General features: G+C 54.8%; 3 protein-coding genes across 3 annotated transcripts in view; all 3 read left to right on the plus strand.

Moving 5' to 3' along the window:
- Window positions 1–842: 842 nt before the first annotated feature.
- On the plus strand, window positions 843–8,978 carry PRDM12 (PR/SET domain 12). Its single transcript, XM_059828959.1, has 5 exons — window positions 843–1,056; window positions 1,938–2,128; window positions 3,112–3,267; window positions 7,482–7,593; window positions 8,596–8,978. The coding sequence occupies exons 1-5, from the start codon at window positions 843–845 to the stop codon at window positions 8,976–8,978; spliced, it is 1,056 nt and encodes a 351-aa protein (XP_059684942.1).
- Window positions 8,979–11,504: 2,526 nt separating this feature from the next.
- Window positions 11,505–16,079, plus strand: EXOSC2 (exosome component 2). The gene is made up of 9 exons (XM_059828880.1): window positions 11,505–11,629; window positions 11,715–11,816; window positions 11,960–12,005; window positions 12,358–12,447; window positions 12,785–12,850; window positions 13,012–13,080; window positions 13,942–14,118; window positions 14,302–14,430; window positions 15,317–16,079. The coding sequence occupies exons 1-9, from the start codon at window positions 11,505–11,507 to the stop codon at window positions 15,395–15,397; spliced, it is 885 nt and encodes a 294-aa protein (XP_059684863.1). The 3' UTR covers window positions 15,398–16,079.
- A 7,405-nt stretch (window positions 16,080–23,484) lies between these two features.
- The window catches only part of ABL1 (ABL proto-oncogene 1, non-receptor tyrosine kinase), an 81,957-nt gene continuing 81,439 nt past the window's right edge, over window positions 23,485–24,002 (plus strand). Inside the window, exon 1 of the mRNA XM_059828689.1 lies at window positions 23,485–23,781. Coding sequence (XP_059684672.1) covers window positions 23,646–23,781 — 136 coding nt within the window. The 5' untranslated portion in view covers window positions 23,485–23,645. The remainder of the gene's footprint in view (window positions 23,782–24,002) is intronic.

Consider the following 24,002-nt stretch of genomic DNA (forward strand, 5'->3'; position numbering starts at 1 on the left):
TGCAACGGGGATGCAGGTTTGGGGACCGGACCTGGATGCAAGCGGGGAACCAGCCCCGGGGGCGCCTGCCCCCCCCCCCCCCCCGTGCTTGGGGACCCTCCCCGAGATTTGGGGGGCAGCGCCGGCTCCTCCCGGGGCCGCCGGTACCGACCCGCCGGGCCGGGGATACGGGGGGGGAACGGGGAGCCGCGGGGGCTCGGGACCCTCCGGGGGAGCCCCGGCCCGTTCCCGCGGGGCCGCGGGGGCCAAACGCCGCCGAGCAGCGGGGGCTGCCGGCGTCGGGGCCGCCGATTTCGTTGTAGGGCGCGGCGGTCCCGAAGCGCCGCGTTTCGCCCCCAAAACGAGCGCGGGGACCGGGCGGGGAGCGGGGCCGTGCGGGGCCGTGCCCGAGGGTGCGCCACGTCCGTGGGGCACCGGCGTGGGCATTTCTGCCGGTTTCGTTGCTTTTTCGCCCTGTCCGGCTGCTGGTGCCCGGGTTTGGGTTTGCCTGGGCCGGGGGGTGCGGGGGGCTGAGCCGGTGCGTGTGTGTATATATGTGTGTGTGTATATATGTGTGTGCATGCGGGTGTGTGCATGTGTGTGCGTGCATGTGCGCTCGCCGTGTCCCTCCCTCCCTCCAGCCACCCCACCCCCGGGGAGGGGAGGGAGGGGAGGGGGGGGCTCCGACGGCTCGCCTCGCTCCGGCAGCCCCAGTCTCTCCGCCAACGTCAGGGAGGTCATTAATAACCAATTAGGAGGGTCAATGAAGCTCATATATAGCCGGGCGGGAGCCGCCGAGCGGCACGGAGCCCGGCCCGCCGCCCGCGCCCCGCCGAGCCCGGCCCGCCCGCCGCCTCGCCCCCATGATGGGCTCGGTGCTGCCCGCCGAAGCCCTGGTGCTCAAGCCCGGGCTGAAGCCGCAGGGGCTCTCGCTGGCCGAGGTGATCACCTCCGACATCCTGCACAGCTTCCTCTACGGCCGCTGGAGAAACGTCCTGGGCGAGCAGCTCTTCGAGGAGAAGAGCAGCCCCAAGACCGCCTTCACGGCCGAGGTCCTGGCTCAGTCCTTCTCCGGAGGTGAGTGGCCGCACCGGTGTGTGTGTCCCCCCCTCCCACCCCGCCCCGACCCCCCCATCGGCCCCGGGACGGGCCCCCGGTGCCCGGCGGCGGGATGCGGCTCCCGGCGCCCCGCTCTCCCCAGGCGTGTAACAGCAGTTGAGTGGGGAAGAAGGGCTTTAAATTCATTTGGTTAACTTGGGCTTGACCTGAGAAAGTTCCCACTTAAACCGCGGGCTGGGGAGGGGGCCGGGGGGGGCCGGGGCCGCCCCGCATTCAGCCGCCCGGGACAATATCTTTTCTCTCGCCCCGGCATCGCCGGGGCGTCCCGGCTCCCTTCTCCCTCTCTCGGATTTCTGTTCCTCTCTTAATTTACCATGAAGGCTAATTCCATTTCCATTCACGATATGTCAACCATCTCATCTCCCCATTTTGTAAGAGGAATTCCTGGGCCCTTTTAAACAAGCCCTTGCGCCATTCAGGCACAATGTACCGCTACAGCATTCCTAAAGGACTAATGAATTTAGAATTAGCAATTTCTTTCTAGTTGAGTTTAATGAATGCAGATCACTTTAACAGCATGACAAATTGCTGGATGGGCCGAAATAGACACCATTTAACCCCCTTTCTCAGCCCCGCTCCCTCGCCCGGCCCGGGCTGCTTTTCCCAGGTACCTCCTCAATGCCGCGGGGGAACCTTGTACCGCTTTGTAGGAGCCCGGTTGGGCGTTTAAAAGGCTCAGACCCGGGCTTGGGGCTGGGGCTGGGGCCGGGGAGGGGTCCCCGCTGCCCCCCTCCCGGGCACCCCCGGCCCGTCCCCGCCGCCGGCCCGGGGAGCGGCGGGGCGGAGGGGGGGGGGAAGGCGGCGGGTCCCGTTTCCGAGCCCTCTCCCGCCGCCCGCAGAGGTGCAGAAGCTGTCCAGCCTGGTGCTGCCGTCGGAAGTGATCATCGCCCAGAGCTCCATCCCCGGGGAGGGGCTCGGCATCTTCTCCAAGACCTGGATCAAGGCGGGCACCGAGATGGGACCGTTCACGGGCAGGGTCATCTCGCCGGAGCATGTGGACCTGTGCAAGAACAACAACCTCATGTGGGAGGTAACGACCCCCCCCAGCCCCGGGGAGAGGCAGGGACGGGGTGCTGGGGCCCGGGGGCTTTGTCCTGCGCTTGTGTGCCGCCAGGCACCCTCCCCGTGCCTCAGTTTCCCCGTTCCTGCAAAGATCTGGCTTCCCCCAGGGCGGGAGCAGAGCCAAGGCTGCTTCAGCCCTCGGGGTGCAGCCAGCTCTCGGAGGAGCCCCGAAACGCTCTTGCTCGTGTCCCAGGATCACGCCCTGCCCTGCCCTTCCCCGTCGTGGTGAAACACCCGGCTGGCAGCCGCCCGCCCCGGGCACGGCGGGAGAAACCAGCTCTGCCCCGTCCCCGCTGTGTCCCAGCCCCGGTGCCGTTAACCCCGAGTGAAGCCGTGAGGCTTTTGGGGGGTCTGAGCTGCCAGGACATCACGCGTTAATGCCCAGCTAGTAGACGGTGTTTCCCTAATTTTTTTTATTTCCCTGACTGTCAGACTTGCACTTTTTAATTATTATTAATTATTATTCATTTTTATTTTATGCCTAATAGAAACTTGCCCCACCTTTCCTGCCACCCTGCAAAGCACCTTCCCCTGAGGGCCAGGTCTGGCAGGCACCTTCCTCCTCCACCCAGGGATGCCCCCGCTCCTGCGGGCAGCTGCAGGATGCTGAATAGCCCCTTCGGGGCCGAGCTGCTGGTGGGGCTCCCCCGAGAAGGGGGATCGAGGCAGGGAGGTGGGTTATCCGGGTGGGCATGGGCCAGCCGTGCCTGCCCAGCGAGAGCAGGGTGCCCTTCCTCAGCCCTGCTGAGGGTGCGTGCTCCGGCACCATGAGCACGACGGGTTTGGGCATCTCCGGTCTGCAGCTCCCGGCTGCTGGCAGGGTCTCAGCCCCGAAGCCGTGCTGGCTTTGAGCTTATCCCCGGCTGCGGACTTGATCCCAGAGGCAGGAGGTGGAGGGCCTCAGTCCATTGCGGGCAGCATCACTACAAACCGCTCTCTTCCCCCTCCCAGGTCTTCAACGAAGACGGCACGGTGCGGTACTTCATCGATGCCAGCCAGGAGGACCACCGCAGCTGGATGACCTACATCAAATGTGCCCGGAATGAGCAGGAGCAGAACCTGGAGGTGGTCCAGATCGGGAACAGCATCTTCTACAAGGCCATTGAAGTAAGCGGGGCCGGGAGGGGAGCAGGAGCAGGGTGCTGGGACCCCCCACCCCACAGACACTCCCTTGTTCTTTGGGCCGCTGCTGGGGCATCTGTGGGAGCGCAGGGTGGCTTTGCTGTCCCTGGCACCCAGATCCCCTGGGAAAGACCATTGCAAGGGGTTTGGGGAGATGCCAGGGAGCAGCGAGTGGCCCTTTTCTCTGTCCCCTTTCAGTGGGCTCATGGGGTGATGTGTGTTGAGCAGAAGGAGAGCAAATGCTGCCCAAGCTTGTTTTGGGGTGTAAAGCGTAAAAGAGCTGCAATCTTGGCCCAGCTGGGCTTTGGGCAGGAGTGGGGTTTTGATGCTGTCTTGAAAAATGGGATTTTGTGCAGAACCTGCTTCTCTGTAGCAGGGGAAGAGCTGTGGTTTTTTTGTGAAACCCAGGTGCTGAGCGCAGGCTGTGCCTGACTCTGCACAGCTTTCACCCAGGGGTTCACCAGCGGCTCTGGCTGTAAACGGAGCACGAGAGGAGGATCGGGGCTGCTGGAGCCGGGCAGGGAGCCGCAGAGCAGGCAGGGTGCGGTGCTGGCACAGCCGTGCCTCGGGCTGTCTGCAGCGGGGCTGTGGGGAAGGGCCTCATCCTGCCCGGCTCATCCACGCGCTCCTGTACGCAGCGCTGGTGGGTGCTGGCCCGGCAGGGGAGCAGGGGCAGGCGCTGGGTCCCAGGGATGTCCCAGGGCACAGGCTGCCATGCTATGGGGTGAACGCTGAAGCTCCCTGCAGGAGATGCTGGGGTGGAGGCTGGTGTCCAGCTTCCTGGCAGCGTTGATGCTACGTGTGTACGAGTCGTGCAGTGCCAGCGGTGTGACAGCGGGGACCAGCCCTGCTTATGTACAGCGTCCCCATAACCCGATGCTGGTGCAGGTGGAGGAAGGTTGGAGCTCGGGGAGCTGTCCCTGCGCAGCTGCTTCAGCTTAGAGTCACAAGAGGGAACATCTCCCACTCCATCCCAGACCTGCGCTGGGGGACTGAACCTCTCCAATATCGGGTCCAGAGTCTCGGACACTTGGGAGCGTGGGCTCCCGCGGCTGCTTGCAGCTGGGAGAAGCTCTTAGCTGGGAAAGAGCACAAATGCCCGCTGGTTCTGTGGCCAAGGGCAGCTCCCCGGATCTGTCTGCGCTCCTGTGCTGGCTTACAGAGGAGCAGCTGCTTAAATGCTCCACGGCACAGGACCACGACTCAATCCTGCACTGAGCCAGCATCAGGGCTGGGTTTGGGATTGCTGCAGTGGGATGGGAAAGGAGAGTGGGTGGGTAAGAAGAGAACAGGTATTTTCTTCTGCTGCGGGAGAGTGCTGTGTGCCTCCTCAGGGCTCTGCCGCCTTTCCCCGTGCAATGCTGCAGGAGCCCCGAGCGCTTCTGAGCTGCTCTCCCCATCCTGGACACCCCTCCGCAGGTTTCAGCTATACCTGGTTTTAAGACCTGATATTCTTGTGGGCAGCTGTGCCTGTTGTGACAGCAGCTTAATTTCTTTTTATTACTGTTCTTAAATTATGCAAAGAAGTAAAATAATTCCAGGTAGCCATGGTGTCATTAGGAATACAGCCGTGTTCCTCACACCTTCTGCGTGCAGGGATGATGGGGCGGGTGAGCCAATATTTGGGGACGTGTGTGCAGAGGTCCCGTACAGTCACAGTCAATCTGCAGGCTTGCTCCCGGGGCTGAAGCAGCAAGCGCCAGAGCAGGATGAGTTTAATTCCCTCAGCACAAGCAGCAAAGTTGAAATGTTGAGAGTGCTGAACCCCGAGTGATGGGGAGGTGAAAGTGGGGATGAAGGGTGACCGCTGTCACACTGCGGCGTGATCCCCGGGCATGGCAGGCGCCCAGTGGTGTTCCCGCTACCGCCAGGTCAGCATGGGTCCCTCCGTGCCGGGAGGAGCAGAAGGGGCCAGGGCTTTCCGTGTGAGAGTGTGAGGAAGGGAAGCGTGGAGTGTGCGAGGAGCCGGGTCACAATGGGGCACGACAGGTCGAGGATCTGCATCTTTCATGGGCTCCCCGTTCCCACCTGTGCAACACGCCTGCAGGCACGCGTGCATGCACACACAGGCAGTCCAAAACTGATCGCTTGTTCAAACTCGTTGGGGTTTGTGCACCCAACAAGAAAAGGAAAAGCAAGAGAGGATTTTCCTTTTGTGGTTCTCTCTCCGCTCATTAATCCCCCAGCGCGGCGTCATGGGCACACAAATGCAGCCCCTCAGACCCGAGCGAGCTCCCCGCTTGTTACCCCCGCTCCTGCCTCGTCGCCTCCCTCACCACAATCCTGGACCAAGAGTGCAGCATCAGCCCGAGGCCAGCTGGAACAGCTCAGTCTCGGGCAGGATACGCAAACACCGATCTGATCTTAGCGGTGCCCTCTCTCAGCAGCACACGCGTCCGAGCACGGGCACTGTCAGCCTCCTGCCCCGTGCCCGCTGCATCCCCTCCCCGGCAGGCACCGCTCTGCACCCACCTCTGCACCATGACTCCAGCACAGTATCTCTTAGGATGCCTTTTCTCACCTACACACCACAAAATGAGATTTATTGGTGCCTTTTTCACTATTTGCCTTTAATATTTTCACGCATTTTGCTTGTTCCTGCCCTTACGTGCTAGTTTGTTTTTCCCATTCTCTTCCTCAGCAATTTCAAGTTTCCACTGCTGGAAAATGAAGTGAGGGCAGTGTCGTTTTGGCCTTTGATCTGAAGGCCACGAGATTCCTGGGGGGCAATTTAAATTGCTTTGGGGTATATGCACATGGGTGCTAACCCGCTGCTGGCATATGTGCACCAGCTCCAGCAGAATATAAACTATAAACGTGCATGCACACATACATGTGCACATGCAATGTGTTTTATCCTTTTGGTGATATTTTATTCTATTTGCTTGTATTAAAAATAACTCATTTTCTGTTACGACACCAAGAAACGGCACCAATTTGGGATGCAAAATTATGTTGGCTTCCCCTGCCTCCCAAATTCCTACTCTGCAGCCCCAGGGAGGTCTTTATGCAGACAGACACTTAAACATATGAAGTCAGATTCCCACTGCTTTCAGGTGCTTAAAATTAGGCACATTTTCAGCACTCGGGTGATCTAATTTATGTTTTGTGGAGATGATGCTTTTCTTGCACTACTCTGTATGGAAAGCTGTCCTCTGAAACAGGGGACTTTCCTATTTCTAAATCAGATTCTTAACACCGGGGACCTGCAAGGGGAAAACGTGTATTTTTTATGAAGTGATGTTGTTATTAGCGTTGCCTGAAGCAGCTGCTCTGGTGTGAGAGCATCCGTCTTCCCAGCCACGGCTGCTTGACGTGGGGAGGCTTGAACAGCGTTTCCTGGCTGCTCGCTCCAGCCGCCCCGGCAGTGCAGGAACATAACGGGAACAACAGGGGAAGAAGAAGTGCCATCGTTTCAGGGAAACAGGAGTGTGGGTGGTGCAAAGCCCTTCCCTGGCCCTATAGATCTCCTTGGGCTGTTGCAGGCAGCGGAGCTTTGGCGTGGGATGGAGGCAGCATCTCGCACCTGAGCCACATTCTCCCGTAGCAGCCCCCGAGCTCTCCTCCGATCCTTGGGGTGATGAGACCTTTGCTGGCACATCTGCATTTCCACCTGCTAAAATAAGCCCCGGTGGGGTTGGGTGGAAGATGCTGCCTGTGCCCTACAGCAGGAGGGTGCCGACAGCTCTGTTCGGAGCCGTAATGCTCTGTAAGAGCACTGAGCCAGGGCTCCATGTCATGGCTCCCTGCTTTGTTCTGTGTCACTTGTGCCTCGCTGCAGTTCATGGGTTCACAAATGAATTTTTTCTCTGTGTCTCTGTGTTCCGCTGTGTCCTCATCTCACCGAGCTGCAGGGACTGCTGGATTCTTCACTCCAGAGACCCCAGCTCCGTCTGTGTGCTCTGTAGCTGCTTATTTGCCTGTCACGTTGTTTGTGGCTCAGCCTGGGGGAGACGCTGGTGCAAGTTTGTGCCGGTGCTGGATGGTGCTGAGCCATGCCATTGCCTCCAGCACTGCAGGCTGGGCTGTGCTGTGCCTGCTTGGGGGTGCTGGGGGCCGCTGGCAGGTCCCAGATGGCAGCAGGGTCTGGCGGGAGGTGGGGTACGGCCAGGGTAGGTCTGAAGCGACCAGCCGAGGATGCACAGGGAACCGTTCAGCATCCCCTCCCGACACAACCATCTGTATCTCTCTCTCTCTAGATGATTCCTCCAGACCAAGAGCTGCTGGTCTGGTATGGGAACTCCCACAACACCTTCCTGGGCATCCCGGGTGTGCCAGGGCTGGAAGAGGAGCAGAAGAAGAATAAACATGGTAGGTAACATCAGAAACAGCCATGGGTGCAGCATCCTTGTCCGTTCTCTGTTCACCCTGTCCCCAGCTCTGAGGCTATGGGGTGGGCATGGGGCAGGGACACCCCCGGAGATATGTCAGATCCCCCAACTCTCTGGGGACAAACACAGGGACTATGAGACAGATCCATACAGCTTGAGCAGGTCCCCAGTAATTCAGGGGCTTGCCTCCGAGCTGGTTTGCCCACAGCTATTGCTGGTGCGGTGGCCAGCAGCCACTGCCTGACCCAGCTGGGCAGGGAGGAGCAGGGCAGGCATGTGAGCAGGAGGAAGGCAGCCCCAACGTGCTGCGAAACACCGAGTGGATGCAGCTGCCTACGTCCCCACTCTGCATTTAACAGATCTTTCCCCAAATCACCATGGCAGGAGGCTTTTCTCTCCTTGGGCTTTTGCTCTCTGCTTGTCTTGGTGGTTCCCCGAGGCGCTCCTCTGCAGGCAGGCAGCAGACCTCTTGGGCACTTTTGGGGAATCATGTGTTCACGGCCAGACCCCATCTCTCTTCCGAGAGAGCCGGGTCGGAGCCCAGTGGAGCAGGGGGAGAAGCTGGGAGCAGCACAGGGATGGCGTGCTGCTGCCGAAGGGCCCAGGCTGGAGGTCAGGGCAGCGTGGCTGTGGGCTGGGGGTTCCTCTGCTCACCCCCTCCAGCTCTGCTTGCAGCCCAGGGAGGGGAAAAGCACTTTTTGTGCCCATCTATAGGGGAGACAGGTCAGCTTGAGTGTTCGCCCTCACTTGGATTTGGGTGAGCCTGTTCCCAGGTCTGGCCCCATCCCAAAGTCCGAAGTGCCAGCCTGTGACCCTGCTCTGCCCGGGATGGGTGTCTCCACGAGCAGGCATCCTCAGCGGGCAGGGAGCCAGCGAGGGGGCACGGGGTGGTTATTTAGGGCAGTCAGCATCTTCGGGGTTCCGGGAGGGGGTCAGCTGCTGTGCCGGAGGGCAGTGCCTGACTGTCCCCTGTTGTCCCCAGAGGACTTCCACGCAGTGGAGACAGGGGCCAGCACGACGGGGCGCATGCGCTGCGTCATCTGCCACCGCGGCTTCAACTCCCGCAGCAACCTGCGCTCCCACATGCGCATCCACACCCTGGACAAGCCCTTCGTGTGCCGCTTCTGCAACCGCCGCTTCAGCCAGTCCTCCACCCTCCGCAACCATGTCCGCTTGCACACCGGCGAGCGTCCCTACAAGTGCCAGGTTTGCCAAAGTGCCTACTCCCAGCTTGCCGGGCTGCGGGCACACCAGAAAAGCGCCCGCCATCGGCCCCCCAACGCCTCCCTGCAGGCTCACTCGCCGGCACTGCCTGTGCCCCATCCCGCCTCCCTGGCCCACCACATCCCCACCATGGTGCTGTGAAGCCCTGGCGCGGCAGCAGGTTTTTGGACAGCATAGACTGGTGCGGAGACATGCAATGAACTGGGGAGTGTTGGCTCTTGGCAGAGCTGGGGGGCAGAGGCAGGGCTGCTTTGTGAGTTGAAGGAGGGGTGCTGGTTTATTTTTGGAGCATCACTGTTTGCATGGGGTTTGGCAGGCTGCTCAGTGAGTGAGGGGACCCCCCCCCCAGCTCTGCAAGCTGCTGGTGCAGCTGCACCGTGTGGGATCCTCTCTGGGAAGATGTGGTGTAGGTGGGCTGCTGGCCCCTGGGGTTGGCAGGGGGAGAGGGGCGAAGGGACACAGCGAGACGTCCTGTGTGGATTTACCGGTACATTGGCGGAGGGCTGGGGCAGCCTAATAGCTGGGCCTGGATGAGACACACCTGGGTTTTACAGATAATTTGATGGAAAGGTAAAATGCTCTTATCACTCCTCCTCTGCTCCAGCGAGTGCCCAGAAAGACACATGCCCCGTTGAAAGGCTGGCACAGCCCTGCTGAGGCCACCCCATTCATGCCTGTTTACCCCAGTGGCAGCTTTGGCCCTGGTGGCTTTTTCCAAGGGACACGTTTCCCTCCTCGGGAGCCCTGATTTAGCAAACGGTCGTGTTTCCCCCGGCAAAATCCCCCTGCCTGCCCTCCTCCAGCCCGAGCCATGTGTTGGGGTTTGTCCGACAGCTCCGAGCAATGCCATGGGCAGAGGGGACAGGCCATGTGCTGCAGGGACACCCCCAGCATGATGTGCCAGCTGGAAATGCCCATCCACGGGCAGGTTTTGCAGGGGACCCTGTGCTCTGCCTGGCTGTGCCTGCTCCAGCCCCCGGAGCATCGCTCCCCATCGCTCCCCACAGCCGGGAACATTTCGGCTGTTATTTCTGCTGCCCTCTGGGGACAGAGAAAACCCGTCCCTGGGCCAGCCCTGTCCCCAAGGACAACTCTAAGCGCCCTCTGGAGTCCTGCCACACGTGAGAGGAGGGCTGTGTATCATAAAGCTTAAAAGAAGGTATTCTAATATTAAGTCTAAGATGTATAAAGTTCTCACAAACTGTGTTTTACTTCCAGAAAAAAACAAACAACTGTCACTTTAACTTTGTAAATATTTATGTAAACATTATTTACAAAACTTTGATATTATATATTATTTGATTGTATATGTACACAGTGTAAATACATTTGTACCTCTCTCTTGTATTCTAAATAAAAATTACTTGGAACGTTTATCATTTAGAAGATGGATAGTCTGGAGAGCTTTATTTTGCTATGTGCTGGGGGAAGGAGGCAGCGGTTGGGTTGGATGAATGTTTAGACTAGCACAAGGTGAATAAGGAGATGTAGCATCGTCTGTTGGACCAAACAGCACAGCTGGGAAGAGGAAAGATCAGCTTTGGGAAAAACAAGCCCTTTTGCAGGTCTGAAAGAGAAGGGGTGAGTGCAGGAGCGGGTGGTATTATTTGGTCTGGTACCTCCCCATCTCCACACGTACAGTCTCTGAAGCAACAGCTGTTGATATCCTTTGATATCCTCTATGAAATAATGGCCATATTTCAGCTGTGACGGGCTGCAAGTGCAGTCTTGCTTGGAAGAATAATGTTTTGATTTTGTTCCGGAAGAAGCAAAGCATGCACTGTTGGTCATTGCTGCCTTCTTTTTCCTTGGTATTTTCTCAGCAGCTCCGAGAGCCTCTCTGGTGTTTGAATGAATAAACCTTCCACACAAACGTATTATTTACCGTTGGAACAGCTTTGCCAAGGGCAGGGGTAGATTCCTCGTCCCTCAGAGCTGTTTAAGCCAAGCCCGAGCGCTGTGCTGGCGAACGCCTTCCTGCAGGCCCCAGCTGTGGGCTTGCAGGCCTCACGCCGGAGGACAGGCCCTCCGTCCCCCCCAGCTCCCTTCGGCCTCCCGGTACTTCACTGGCGGGGCTGGGGGTGCAGCTCCGGGAACCTGCCTTTCACCTGGGAAAAGGATCAGAGGATTATCTTCAGAACACGAGGGGAACAACTTGTGTGTGCACACAGGCGCACGGACACCCCCAGAAATTGGAGGGGCTGCTTCTCTCCGGGGCAAACGCGCCCTTCGCTCGCAGGGCTGCCCTTCAGCTGGGGGTGTGTGTTCCAAAGTGGGGTGCGGGGGCCCTGCGAGCCCCAGGCTGGGGCACCGTGGAGGCCCGGTGCCCCCCCGGTGCGGCAAGGCAGGCTCCCAGCGAGCTGGCCCCGGCGGTGGGGCTGCCTTCCCCGCTCAGCCCCCCAGCCTACCCGCGGTGTGCTGAGACACCTTGCCCGTACTAAACATGGCCCCTCTCTCCCTTTGGAGCCCAACGCAGTGAAGCCCACGACGCCCTTTCCTGCCAGGAACCAAAATGTCCGCTCGGCAGCCGCACCGCCTTCCCACCATCCCTGCCCTCACTCAAGAAGGCGGCGCCCGCGGCTCAGGCGCGTTCTTGCCAGCAGTTAACATGGCGGGCGGAAGGCGCGCGTGGATGGGGTCGCCGGCGCTGCGCCGCCCGCGCTCAAGATGGCTGCCATCAGCATGCGGCTGCCGGTGGCCCGTAAGGCGGTGGGGCCGAGCGCGCCCCGGGGCGGCGAGAAGCACCTGGTGGCGCCGGGGGACACGATCACCACCGACACGGGCTACATGAGGTGGGGGCAGCGGCGGAGGCGAGGCGGCGGGGCGCGGGTCCCGGGCCGGCCTCGGGCTCTCCTCAGGCGGCCGCTCTCTCCCCAGGGGCCACGGCACCTACGTGGACGAGGAGAAGCTCATCGCCTCGGTGGCCGGCGCCGTGGAGAGGGTGAACAAGCTGGTGTGCGTCAAAGCGCTGAAGACCAGGTGAGCGTGGCCGCCTGCTCTGCGCGGGGAGCGTGAAGCCCGCCCTTGGCGTCACGCGAGGGCTGGCGCCCGGCCGCTGGCTGGGCCGTTTTCTGGGGGGCGATGAGGCGTTTGACGGGCTGCTCTCTCTGTCCCGCTCCCAGGTACAACGGCGAAGTCGGTGACATCGTGGTCGGGAGGATCACGGAGGTAAAGCTGGGGTTTCCTGAGGTGCTGTGGAGGAGGAGGAGGGCGGCCCGCTGGCCGGCCGCCAGGCCGGTGCGTCTCGGTCCGATCCGGAGCGCTTCCGATGTTCCTAAAAGCACATTAGTGTCCCTGGGCAGAGGCGCTGTGAGCGCGCGGGCTTTCAGAAAGATGAGGCTGGAATTAGGCAGCAGAGCTGTCTGCACCGCTCTGGTCAGGCGCTGCTCGCGGCTCGTCAGCACGAAGCCGGCTGGTGCTGGGCTGCAGGCTCGGCTGGCTGCAGGACCTCCTGCTCCACTGAAGAGCTTCTCTTTGTTTTTTAGGCATATTTCAACAGCTACTTTTTTTCCTTCTCTAGGTTCAGCAGAAGCGATGGAAAGTGGAAACCAACTCCAGACTAGATTCAGTCTTGTTGCTGTCGTCTATGAATTTACCTGGTGGGGAACTGGTGAGTGTAGCTCATGCAGAGCAGTGCCAGAGCCCTGTCTTCTGCTTCCGCAGCAGAAGCTGAGGCACTGGGAAGCTGTGGAGCCCTTCCCACAGTTAGCACAAGGCTAGCGTTGGGTTTTGTGGGTGGGTCTGTAGTGCTCTGGCGTCTTTAACTCTCAGTGTTATTTGGATATAAAGACTTCAGTGATCTAAAGGTGTGCTAGTCTGCCTGATTTTCCTTTGGTGACCAGACTGCGTTTTGCCTGGCATCCTAAGGTCCCCCCCACAATGTAAGCATTAACCGATGTTTTCTCATTCTGAGCTACACGTAACTTTTCTTGCATTGTGCATTTCAGAGAAGGAGATCAGCAGAAGATGAGCTTGCCATGAGGGACTATCTGCAGGAAGGGGACCTCATCAGTGTATCCTTCCACTGCTTGCACTCAGAAGAGCCAAGGGCGTGGGGAGAACAGCCAGACCTCGGCTAGCCTGGCCGGTAGTGAGAGCTCTCTGCCGGGGGCAGCCAGCGGCTGTTGGCACTGGGCGGCATTAGGGGCCTTGTTTCCTTAAGTGGTACTGACAGGCAGAGGTCCAGTCTGTATTTTCTGATGGGGCTGTATCACTGCACACCCGGAGTCTGAAATATGGGAAGGTAAGTTGTTCAAAAGCACTTGATCTTGGTCTAATTCTGCTCCAACTGACTTGTATAAGGCCTTTTGGAGGGATTTTTAAGAAAAAAGCTTCGGAGTAGAGCAGGATGTTGTTATAACCCATTCCTGCAGGTTAGGAAGAATCTTAGCTCCTACATGGGAGCACCGAGCAGAGTTTCCCCAAAGCAGAGGGAGTGCCCTTGAGTTGCCCTTTGAGCTGCTGCTCTCCCTGTCCACAGTTACAGCCTGTGAGTCCTGTTTTCCCCACTAGCCGCCTGGGAATTAAACCCTGGGGAGAAAAATCTTCTGACTCAAACTTCATCACTCCTCTTCTGCAGGCCATTGCCCCTGTGACTTGTTTCTCTCCCCAGGGCTCTGTTTTAGGCTTTACGCAGTTGGCATTTATCTCTGGTTTTGCGCATTGAAATAAGCCAAGGGGCCATTGGAGCATAGGCTGCAGTTTGGGATTACCAGACCAAGGGTATTAGCACTTAAAAGATGAAAGCGAAGTGTGCTTATTGCACAAAGGGTGAAGGACAGCAACTGGATTAAGAGGGAAAGTGTTCTGCTAAATTGGGCCTCTCGCTCCTCATTTTTCTACAGGGATGGTTGATGTGTAGTTACGATCAAGATATTATTTCTGCTAAGCACTTAGAGTATTCTTCATCTTCAAAGGACTGCACAGGCATTAGCTAATCCTCCCAGCACTCCCAGAGGCAGGCAGGTTTTATATTCACTGTTTCACAGGAAAAGGTGTTAAAATTGACTGGTTCCTAGACCAGGAGTGGAGTGCATGTCGGTGACTTGATGTTATCTACAGTGGCTCATGTCTCCCATCCTGAGTCTCGTGGTCTCCTCTTCAGCTTGGCCAGGGTGTGCTCGTTCAGGTCTCGCCCTCCCTTGTGAAACGCCAGAAGACTCACTTCCACGACTTGCCCTGTGGAGCATCTGTGATCCTCGGTAATAATGGTTTCATCTGGATCTACCCAACTCCAGAGCAGAAAGATGAAGAGGCAGGGGGCTTCACCACCAACTTGGAGGTGAGGGTTCAGGGAAGATGAACCTTCTCTTATCAATGACATTTTGTTAGTCTAACATAGTCAGAGGCATGTGAATAACCTGAGACTTTCAAGATTTGGTATTAGGTTCGTGGCAAAGCTTTTTTACAGTAGGCTTGCATTATTTCCCTGGGTATTCATCTCTTTTCCTCTGTCCTTCCTCAGCCGGTTCCCTTGTCTGACCGGGAGGTGATCTCACGGCTCCGGAACTGCATTGTGGCTCTGGTTACTCAGAAGTTGATGCTCTTTGACACCAGCATCCTGTATTGCTATGAAGCATCCCTTCCTCATCAGGTACAGAAACCAGTGTTGTTTACTTTATTCCACACTGTGGGGAGGGAATGGAAGGGCTGCATCAGTTGCTGCTGAAGTCAGTAAGTTAGGTGGTAGGGCTTCCTTTTGGCTTTCCAAAGGATGCTGTAGCAAGTGACAATATGAACTTCCCCCGTTCTGCGTAACATAAATTGCCTTGCACATTTTCAGGAATAGTTTGAAGGGTTCTGCCTCTGGCAAAGTCCAACTGTTCCTATAGAGAAATAGTTCCATTTTTTGATAGATGTGCATGCCTTGCTGGGATTATAGACCCTCTGTGATCCCTGTGAAAACAGTGTTAAATTTGGGATTGTATGAGGGTAAGGTACACTTTAAGAACAAATGAAAAAGCAAGTGTCATGTATTGTACAGAGACCGGTCTTCTGTTTTTATCCACATCCTGCACTGCTGGAAGGCTCCCTCAACTTGACCTCTTGCTGTATAGCTTTTCTCTGTGATTTCTGCCAGCACGGTTACTGGCAATTCTCTTCTCATAAACAGATAAGATCTGAATTGTCTTCTGCTTTCATTCACAGTGGTAGTCTGCTCAGCTAGATGGGATGTTCTTTTGAACTATACTTCTATTCGAGTCGTATCTCCCCTTCACCAATACTGGTGTGTGTCATTCAGGAAAGATATGGAGTTGGCCGTAGCATCTCCTTTGATTTCTTACGGTCTCTGTAAGAATTGCTAACTCTGGCAAAGTTGACTTTGCCTTGGACCGTCTGCCATGATAGTCTTGTTTGACCATAACCCTCTAAACTTGCTTGCTTGCTCATTGCTGTGTGCCAGGGACCCTTGTCCCCACAGAGTGTGCAATAGTAGTAGTTGCTTTTTGGTGCCAATGTTACTCTTCTTTCCACTCCAGATCAAGGACATTCTCAAACCAGAGGTGATGGAGGAGATCGTTCTGGAAACCCGACAGAGGTTGCTGGATCTGGAGGGATAGGGCACATGGCCAGAAGCAGACATTTAAGTCCCAGCATGGCAGCTTTTGATTCTCAGTATTTTTTTTTTTTTTTTTTTCAGTGTTCTAGTCCCCAAGATTCATTCCACACTTCAGAAACCACCAAAATTCCTCATTGTAACTCCTAGGATACCTCCTGAGCCCTTTTAGTACAATAGTACTAAATAGTACTTAAGTACAATAGCCTTTTAGTGCAGCAGTCTGAAAAAATTGATATCTGACCTTTATGGAGATGCAGATGCAACTGGACATATCTCATAGCACTTGTTGCTGTGTCTAGTGCCCCTGAACTTAGTGCAGAATGATAGAGAGGAAGGGGTGTTTGTGATGTTTCTCTCTGCCCAAAGGCTTTCTAAATGGTTTTGATTTTCCTTTACTGTGATATAGATCTGCCAGTCTGTCCTCTGACTGAGAGCTCATGTTTTTCTCTTTAAGACTGCAGAACACAGGTACAAGTCTTTAGAGGATAGGAGTATCCACATCGTTGCTGACCACATTTTGGGTCTGGCTGTTCATGGCTTAGATGTCTCAAGGGTATGAGATTGGATGTGGCGTGGTGTGTCTGTCCACAGGAGCCGTGGGCTAGCAGTGTCTTCTCAGTCTGTGTGCATCCTGCTGTTCTCTTTTTTTATGTCTGATGTGGTGAGCTTCTCCTCTGAGGAGGCTCCAGGATTGTTTTCTATTAAATATTTTACATTTCAATAAAGTTTTTTAAACGTATCAGTCATTCAGGTGTGTGTGCATTAGCTGGTCTTTCTCCAGAATGAATTGGGTCTAGCTCGAGTGCTGTGGTTGGCTCAAGTGTTCTTGTGCCAGGACACTCCGAATGGTTGCAATGTCCTGTTATCTCTTCTTCAACTGTTGTTCCTCACCCCGTTAAAGCAAGACTTGATCTTCCTCTTCAGCGTATCTTCTGTGCAGAGTTCCTCTGTAAGTAGATTGCCTGTCATTGTTCACAGTGGCTCTCTCAACATTGCTTCCCTGCAGGATCCCATGGAGAGGTGAGTCATGCAGCAGCTGTGTCTGGGGGATGACAGGGAGCCCAGTATGACACTGGTGAAGATCCCCAGAACATCCTCTCAGATCTCTCGTGCTATATGAGAGCTGTTTGTATTATGTATGTATTGTGTGTATATATATATTGTATTTGTATTGTATTAGAGCTGCTTACCCCACACTGCTGTAATTCTTAAAAAGGATGAAAAAGCAAAATGCCCTAATTGTCCCTGAATATAATTCTAATGTTGCAAATTCTCATGCTTGCCCCAGGCAAAAGGAAAAATCCTTTGCTCAATCTTTTCCTGGGAACTAGAAATGCCCTTTGTTGCTTCTCATCTAGTTCAGACTGTTCTGCCTGCTGTCCAGAGTTGGCACTAGGTGGCAGCTTTGCATCGTGTTTGTAGTATTTACCTTCCCCTGCAGCTCTGCCTCATTGCCCTGCCAAATAGCAAAGGCTGGATGTCTGCCACCAGCGCTGCTACCTAAATACTAGAGCATTATGGAGCTCAGTGGCTAAGGACAAGCAAGGACATGGTTAATCCATTCTGCTGCTGCACAACTCAAACTTCTGCCTGTGCTGCCTTTGTAAAATAGTACTTAACTTCTTGGGGATATCGATGCAATGCTTCACATAAGACCTGGGAATTGTTATTTTTGAGTTTTAGGAGGATTCCCTAATGTTACAAAAATCACATCCTCAAGATGACTTGGGAAATTTGAAAACTAAAGGTTGATGGTGACACTTTCAGGTCTGTGCATGAGGCTGGTAGCAGCATTATCCACATGCATGTGGTCAGGAACAGTGCAAAAAGGCTAAAAGGTTTAGCAGCCTCTGCATGTTTTAATTAGAAAAGCACCTCTTTTTTCTCTACCCAGTTGCTGTAGTTCAGCAGCTGTTTATCTTACTACCATATGGGGAGATTCAAGGATTTCTGCTGTGAGGCTTCTAGGTATAAGCAGATTGGGGATATACAAGCAATGAGATAAAGTATCTGATGTTCCCTTTTTTTAAAGCATTTTTGAAGGCTGATGGAGAGGTCTGTATTTAATCCAGTAGATCTCTTTGCACCTCTGCCACTTAAATTTAAACAACTCTGTGTCAGTTAAAGGGCAAAGGGGTGAAGAGACTATACCTCACTACCACCCAGAGAGATTTAATATCTGGAAATGGTTCTGCTGAACTGGTACAGGAATGCAAAATGCTTCTCTGTCCTCAAGCAACCTCCTCTGCAGGCATCTAACAAGTCAGAAAGGGGTTGAGGTGCGTTATGAGGCTCTTGAAAGTGCTGTTGGTAATGTGGTGGAAATGTGCTGAGGAAGTGTGCTCTGGAGGTGGTTAGCTTAGAGTTGGATCATGCTCGTGGGTGCCAAGCATGAGCTGTCAGACCTGCAAGGTGAGACAGTGCCAGGTTCTCATAACACAGGTCTTAGGAAAAGGCTGCTGCTGTCTCTGCAGCAGGCTGTGTGGGCTGCACAGCTGAGTTATCTTTTCCCCCCTTTTCCTCTCTTTTTTTTTTTTTTTCTGCGTCTTTTTTTTTTCCCTCTGCATAGCAATCTTTAAAACTGATCTATTTCCAGGCTTCTTATGCTAGCCCTCTTTCCCCATTGTGAACCTTTATTGGTTCTTTATGCTCAATAAATGAGCATACAACCTGAAAAAATGAGCTCAAGAACTGAACTGCTTCAGCTCTGAGCTTTCCGATTCCTCCTGCTCGCTGCAGCACTCCTGATATTTTGGCCTTGGGCATGTGTTAAATGGGGGAGAGTATGTGACTCGTCCATTCCCGTGCTCCTGAATACCTGGCACTTTTGTTTTTAAGCCTGAGAACCAGAGCACCGGCTGGTAAGGTTTGGTTCTGGACCTCTTCTGATGTGTGGGGGCAACTGAAGGTCCCGGTATTTTCCTCCCTGGCCACGAGAGGTCATTGCCGTTCTTTGCGAATTGAGCCAGTGCTTTGCCAAGCCCAGACCTAAATTCTGTAACGGGGCTTCAGCGAGGACATTGCTGGCAGTTCCTGCAACCCCATCAAGCACAGCTTTGCAAGCCAGCAGGTAACAAGAGATCAGAGCGCCAAGCTTTCGTGGGGAGGGAGAAACTTCCTGAGCAGTTTCAAAGGTGTTGGAAAAAGGTACCAGGCCAGCTGCTATTTACTGTTGATTTGGCTGAATCCCTGTGACTTTTCGCTCTCTTGACGAATGTCGAGGGCCACCAGTGCTCATCCATCTTGAAAGCAACTGGATGTGCTGCTGGGACTTAGGGTTCCCATATGGAGAGGTTTCAAGTATCACTGTTCAGTCATGACCCACAATATGGCAAATGACTTTTCCCCAGTGCCTGGCAGAGATGTGTGAGCAGTCAGAGCGGGTCTGGGGGAGGCTCTGGCATCTTGGGTAGATGGGGGAGCCGGGGCCCCTTTTTCCATAGGCAGGTTTGCACAGGACTATAAGCAGACTATATAAAAAATGCCTTTGCAATGGGAAGTGCTCGAGATGTAAAGGAGGACTCCAGCAAATGTAGTGTCCTCTTGGATTCTTGAAATAGTCTGTGGGATTTTGCTCTCTTGAATTCTTGAAATAGTCTGAGGGATTTCGCTAGGCAACTTCTAAGCAGGAAAGGTGAAAAGGAAGAAACTATGGCTTCTCTGGTTTAAGAACAAAACTGTAGTCAAAAGTGGGGTGGGAAAAACCTGGTAAGTGTTCATCTTCGTATGGGGAACTAAAATGCCCATGCAGGCATTAAAACAGCTTAGACCAATCTGATTTCTTTGGTCACCAGTGTCTGATGGCGTGGAGCCTGTTTGTAAACCAGCTGTAGCACCTGCCTGTGCTGTTTACTCCAGGGTTAATACATGGCACAGATGTGCTTGAAAGTGGAGCTAGTGAATAGTTCCCTTGCTGGCGAGTGCTGCCTGCAGAAACGAGAACACAAAATCACTCATCTGTAGAAATAATTTTCCTGTTTCTTGGTGGCAGTGTTTGATTCATGTACTAATATGAAGAATGGCAACCCCTCCCTTTACTCCCAGTAATAACCATTGGGATTTTAAATTTGTGCTAATGGTTTATTAATCCAATTACTGCTGCTTATTATGTTACTTCTGTATCATTTGCGTGCAGTTTTGCTGTTCAGTTGAGGTGAATGGTATAAATACAAAGCTTTGAGCAGACCCTAGAAGATACTGAAACCCCACTGAGATCATAGGCAGTCTTGAAACGGTTGTCTCAGGTTCCTGAGGACCGCTAATTAATATGATGAGGTTTATTATTTGGTAAAGAGTTTGAAGCTTTAAGATACTGTTATGGAGGAAACATCACTGCAGCTGTTGGGTGTAACAACTCACACTTAATTGAAGATGAACAGAAAAAGTACTGGAATTTCTTTTATGAAATACATGGGTTCTACACAGGCCACACACAAGGCTCAATTGAAAGAAACAGTCTGTAGATTTTTTTTTTTAATTTATTCTGCATTCACACAATCTTTCTGTCTCTGTCTTCTCTAATAATTTCTGAACCCACTGAGCAACTTCAAGTTTGTTAACATGAGACAATCATGTTCACAAAAACTGGCAGCAGGGTAGGGGACAGAAAATACAATACCCTTCAGGTATCTTGCTGGGATATTTGGGAGTGACCAGCTGGCCCATCTGCCTGTGTATAGCCCCAGATTAACTACAGCACTGCTTTGGGAAACGGTAAATGCTTTTGGAGCAACTGCTGAGTGGAAAGATTGGGGACTGCTGGCAAAGAACCTGCCCCGCTTTGCTGCTTGTGATTGCGAAGCATCAGAAGGAATACCTGACTGTTGACCTGAATGATAGATTCACCTAGTCTGTTAAGTAAAAAGTAAATACGTTAATCTGCATAGATCTCAGGTGAGGCAGGGAGAAGGGTACATACAGCCTGTATTGTCCAGGACACAAGTCCTGCTTATTTCCAATTACCTTTGCACATTTTGGTCAAGGTCTTCTGAGTATCACGGACCTGTAGTAGTCTATCACTACCCGTGGTAGTGCCATGGTAGGAGAGATTATCCAGGATGCTCCAGTCAGAAGGGAATCCCCAGAAGGGAGTAACTTTTTCAGTAAAGGATGGTTGGTATTGTTTTTTGTAACAAATTTCTCTCAGGCTGCTCGGCCTGTGTTGACAGCCAGTTTTGTTTCCTCAGTTTCCTTCAATCCGTGGAAGCTGAGCAGGGGGTTAGATCACTGTAGTAAGAAACTGATCTCCATTACTGAGATAAACCTGGAGAAATTCTGCTGAGTTCAAGAGATGTGACCCTGGATTTTTCTCAGCGTGATGTACCAGAATTTCTCTCTTCCGCGTGTATGTAGCACAAACAGCCTCAGTACCTGCAATTTGAGTCACTGATGGAGAAATGGAATAGAAATGGTTTGAGATCAGTCTCCTGGCTAAGAATTAGTGATGTAGGTGCAGACTGATGCAGCAATGGTGGAGGATCCTGTAGGACTGTACGAAGTGCCACATTTCAGATGCTATTGTTGGAAGATGAAAAATGCATGTCTGCCAGGGACCTTGAATACGGCGTAGGAGACATGGAGTATGTTTGGATTTGTCACAAGGGAGGAGTCCGTATAAACAAGCCGCTCTGTGTCCAGATGGTTACCCTGAGCAGGAGGCTACTGCACAAAATTGCATTTGTGTGTTCTCCCATTGTCGAGTGGGAGCAACCACAGACCTTTGACCAAAACACCCTGACCTCAAGCTGCTGCTTCAACCCTCTTCTATTCCCAAGGTGAACTGGAGAATGTACGGGAAACTAAGTATCTTCAGCGTCACCGTCTGTGCTGTTTAGCTCAGGGCGCACTCGTGCTGCACATCTAAGGGCACCACAGTGCAGGCTGAAAAATTTGGGGGTTTAGCTTCATCTTTGTACCAAATGGTGCTCGGAAGTAGATCACTAAAAATTTGTTTTATTGCCACGTTGGCCTCTATGGTTGTTTTTGGTATCAAGTTCTCTCTTTGCACCAAATGGTGCATGAAAGTAGATCAGTAAAATGTTTTATTGTCACATTCATTGGCCTCTATGGCTGTTTTTGCTATCAAGTTCTGCATATGCTCTGACAGCATTAATAAGGAAGTGAAGGCCTTTGTGCAAGCAGGGTCAGTGATCCCTGGTTGGGGAAAAGCTGATAGTTGTGCACGCAGCTAACCGAGTAAGGATCTCTTCTTCCCTGTCCATCTCTGCAAGAAATCAGGGTCCAGAGCTGGCCAGGAGGCCTGTGCTCTGGAGGGGGTCTCTGGATCTCTAGCTGGCTTGAGGGCCAACAGGCTCTCCTTGTCAGATCTAGGGGAAAACAACCTGGGTGGCCCCTTCAAAGGGTAAGGGATTTGATGTTTCTGGGTCCTTGGCTAGCATTTGCTAGTGATGTTATACCAACAAATCCCTCTTCTGTCATTTCCACCATCTTCCCCTTCATCCCACGCCCCTCATGGCTCCCCTTCAATTTCCCTCATCTTCCCCTCTCCATCCACCTCCTCTTCCCCTCGGACACCTTCATGGCACCCCCATTTCCCTCATGGCTTCACCCTGCAGACACCTCCGTCTCCCCCAGCCCCCTGTTCCCTCATCCTCCCCTCATGGCTCCCCCCTCCATGCCTCCTCATGGCTCCCCTCACCCTCTCCTTCACCCCACCCCCCCCCCCCCCCCCCCACTCCCCTCACGGTCCCCCCCGCTCCTGCTCGGCCCCTCATTCCCCTCTGAGGTTCCCCCCTATCTCCTCAGGGCCCCCCCCCCCCGGAACCCCCTCACGGATCCCATCGCCCCGGCTCCCCTCACCGCCCCGCTCCGCCCCATTTCCCCCGGGCGCCCCTTCCCCGCCCGGCAGGTTCCCGTCATGGCGGCGGGCGCGGCGCCCGGCCGGGGCCGGCAGCGGGAGCGAGCAGCGGCCGGCCCGGGCGGGAGGCGGGAGGCGGGAGGCGGTGGAGGAGGAGGGGCCGGAAGGGGATGTGACCGCCCGCCCCGCCGGCCGCGGACGGGGCCGTGCCGCGCCGGGGGTTCCGGGATCTCCCTCGCCGCCTGCAGCCGCCCCCCGCCAGTCTCGCTCCGCACCGCGGGTGCCCCCGGCGGCAGCCCCCGGGGTACCCCCCGCCCCGCGGCCCTTCGGCCCTTCGGCCCCCTCCTCCTGCCAGGCCTGGCGGGCCCCCCCCCGCGCGTGCGGCCGCCCGGCCCCGCCGCCCCCCGCCCGGCCCCCTCCGCGCCTCCCGCCGCGGCCGGGCCGGGCTCGGCCCCGCTCCCGCTGCCCGCCCGGGCCTTGCCCGCCGCCGGTCTCCCCCGCGGGGATGCAGCCGGCCCGGTCACCCCCGCTTGACCTCTTCTGGCTGCTGTGCAGGAACCGGCCTCCCGGAGCGCGTCCCCGGCCTCGCACCCCGTCCCCGGCACCCGGCTCCGTCTGAGGCGGGCAGGAGGCCGGGAGGGCGGCCAGCTGCGCGGGCCCGGCGGCCCCAGCGTTGCTTCGACGCCACCATGGCCCCCCAGGCCCCGCTGGCCCGCTTGGCCTCCGCTGGTGTGCGGGAGAGGTAGCGGCGGCGCGGGCAGCCCGAGGCTTGCGATGGAAGAAGGCGAGGCGTTGTGAGGCCGGACCGCAGGAGCCCCCCAGCCCCGTGCCCTCGCCCCAGGGAGCGTGCGGAGCCCGCCAGGCCCAGAGCTGCCTCCGCCTCACCTCGCGAGCTGACATGGTGTCAGCGTACTTGATCCTGCTAGATTTCAACGATACTTGAAGCCAAATACGTGGCTCTTTGGCCTTTGCGAACTCAATGCTATGCAAAAGAAAAGGAGGAAAAAAAAAGAAACCTTGACACTGGTTGCAGTGGGAATGGCTGTTTCCTGCCCTGGGTGAGCTTACACGTGGTTTCTTGCTTGCGAGACGAACTAATTCTCCTTTACCCGGTGGAAGACACACTACATATGGCAACCTGAAACTTTGGTAACGCTTCATCATTACTAAGCAGTTGGAACTTCTAGTCTTTTTTTTTTTTTTTTTTGCGTAAAGTCACCTAAGGAGCCTTGTTGCTGTCTTCAAAAGCATTGGAGGACTCTGCGCTTGTCTTAATTCTTCGCCTCAAGTGACTTTATCACACAGCGAGTGGAACCAACGCACCCACCTAAAATACATTCTCTTTCAAAGCTCCTTCCCAACCTGGAAGATCAGGGATCACAGACTTCTTCAAAAACTTCTCGTCCTGGGAAAGGCTGCCCATAGTTACTTTATGGGGCAGCAGCCTGGAAAAGTTCTTGGGGACCAAAGGAGGCCAAGTCTGCCTGCCCTGCACTTTATCAAAGGAGCAGGGAAGAAGGAGTCATCGAGGCACGGGGGCCCACACTGTAACGTCTTTGTCGAACATGGTAAGAGGTTTCTATCGGTATTTCTTCTGGTTTAATTTTGATTTGCCAAGCTAGTTGCAATATGGATTTGTTCACGGGCATGGTGCAGATGCAGAGGTACTACTGTACTTTCTGGAAGTCTTCTGTTTTCTCTCCCTTGCTTGTTAAGGCGAATCTTCTGTGATTGTTTGTTAAGAAAATACTTAACTTGGGTCAGATTGCTTGAAACCTGGGCAGAGGTT

Source organism: Gavia stellata, chromosome 24 (assembly GCF_030936135.1).
Source record: "Gavia stellata isolate bGavSte3 chromosome 24, bGavSte3.hap2, whole genome shotgun sequence".
Taxonomy (NCBI): Eukaryota; Metazoa; Chordata; class Aves; order Gaviiformes; family Gaviidae; genus Gavia; species Gavia stellata.